This window comes from Piliocolobus tephrosceles, unplaced genomic scaffold, assembly GCF_002776525.5.
Source record: "Piliocolobus tephrosceles isolate RC106 unplaced genomic scaffold, ASM277652v3 unscaffolded_4123, whole genome shotgun sequence".
In the NCBI taxonomy this organism is placed as follows: domain Eukaryota; kingdom Metazoa; phylum Chordata; class Mammalia; order Primates; family Cercopithecidae; genus Piliocolobus; species Piliocolobus tephrosceles.
This window is the reverse complement of record NW_022325677.1, coordinates 1-1,570: the sequence shown is the minus strand read 5'-3', so window position 1 is coordinate 1,570 and position 1,570 is coordinate 1. Positions and strand designations below refer to the sequence as shown.

At 20.3% G+C, this 1,570-nt stretch overlaps 1 protein-coding gene across 1 annotated transcript; it reads right to left on the bottom strand.

The window, feature by feature from the left end:
* Window positions 1-32: 32 nt before the first annotated feature.
* On the bottom strand, window positions 33-1,446 carry LOC111532287 (histone-lysine N-methyltransferase, H3 lysine-79 specific-like; the record flags this gene model as incomplete). The annotated part of the gene is made up of 6 exons (XM_023199483.1): window positions 33-74; window positions 186-257; window positions 400-789; window positions 1,031-1,081; window positions 1,208-1,261; window positions 1,384-1,446. Coding segments are annotated over 6 exons (672 nt in total), but the record flags the coding sequence as incomplete, so codon positions are not given.
* Window positions 1,447-1,570: the final 124 nt, after the last annotated feature.

The window sequence follows — 1,570 nt, the reverse complement described above, 5'->3', positions numbered from 1 at the left end:
AAGTGCATGTATATATATAAATATGTGTATACTTGTAATTCCTGCAATTTATGATCTAAGAATGTCACATTGTTCTATAAAAATGATAAAATAATAATAAAAACAATAACAACAGCAATAATTATTATAATATTAAGTTAAACGCAATGTATGTTATATTTTTTTTTTTTTTTAGAATATTTAACCTTGTATATTTCGTTCTTCTTTTCTACTATGTTCACTTTTTGTTCCTTTTCTAATAACGTATGTTCTTTATTCTGTACGTTTTAAAAGAAATGTAAAATTTTATTAATATTATTATTTATTTTATTTTATTCTTTTTTTATAGCATTACAAAATTTATTATGCGTTTTAATATAAACATTAGAGTACACGACATTTGTTGTATCTATAGCATACCGAATTTTCAGTTATAAGATTATCATGTTCTTTTTGTAAATTGTTATACTTTATTATGATATTTTTCATATTATTTTCTTGTTTAACTTTTTCATTTTCTAGTTTTTGTATATCTTCTTCTAGTTTTTGTTTATCTTTTTCTAACTCTTTTTTATTTTCCAATATTTCTTGTTTTTCTTTTTCCAATGTGTCTATACATTTCTGTAGTTGTTCTGCTTCCTTTAAAAACTCATCTTTGTTCTTTTCAAATTCTATTTTTTCTTCATAAAACTTTTCTTCTATTATTTTAAATTCTGTTTTAGATTTATCAAATTCTTCCCTTTCAATTCTTATATTATTTTTTTCTATTAAAATTTTGTCAATTTCTATTGCATATATCGTTTTCTTATCCTAATAAATATATATAGTAAAAAACCAATTATCCCACCGAAAAAGGCAAAACAAATAAACAAAATATTATATTATCCAACAAAAACATTAAAACGAATGCAATGTCATTCCGTTCACATACGTATATATATATATTTATTTATTTATTTGTCTATTTATCTATTTATTTATTGATTTATTTATTGATTTATTTATTGATTTATTTATTGATTTATTTATTGGTTTATTTTTTTATTTTTACCTTTAAGTCCCGTACTTCCTTATTTAAAATGTCAATGTTTTTATTTTTATCCTAAAAAGCAAAAAAACAAATATAAGCATTATAAAATGTAACACAATATATACATGTGTATGTACATATACATGATTAGAAGAGAGTTAGATATTATTGTGCTAAAAAAACTTTATGGTGAATTACTTCATTAAAATTCTGTAACTGATTACATTTTTCTTCCAAAATATTTAAGTTTTCCTATAAGCATGAATAAATAGTAATTATGACAGGCTTTTATAATAAACTGAAATTAATTTTTATTATGTTTAATTAATACGCTAAATAGAAAATTAAAATATTAATAAAAAAATATATAATACCTTAAGCAAATCTATCTGTAAATAAAGATTCCAGTTTTCTTCTTGAATTTCTTTTATTTCTGCCTAAAAAAAGACAAAAAATAAAAAAAAGTCATTTAAATATATATAATGAGTCACTGTTGAAAAAACAAGAAAAATACCGTATACAGCAGTAATTTTTGTTGGAATATACAGAGAGTTACATATA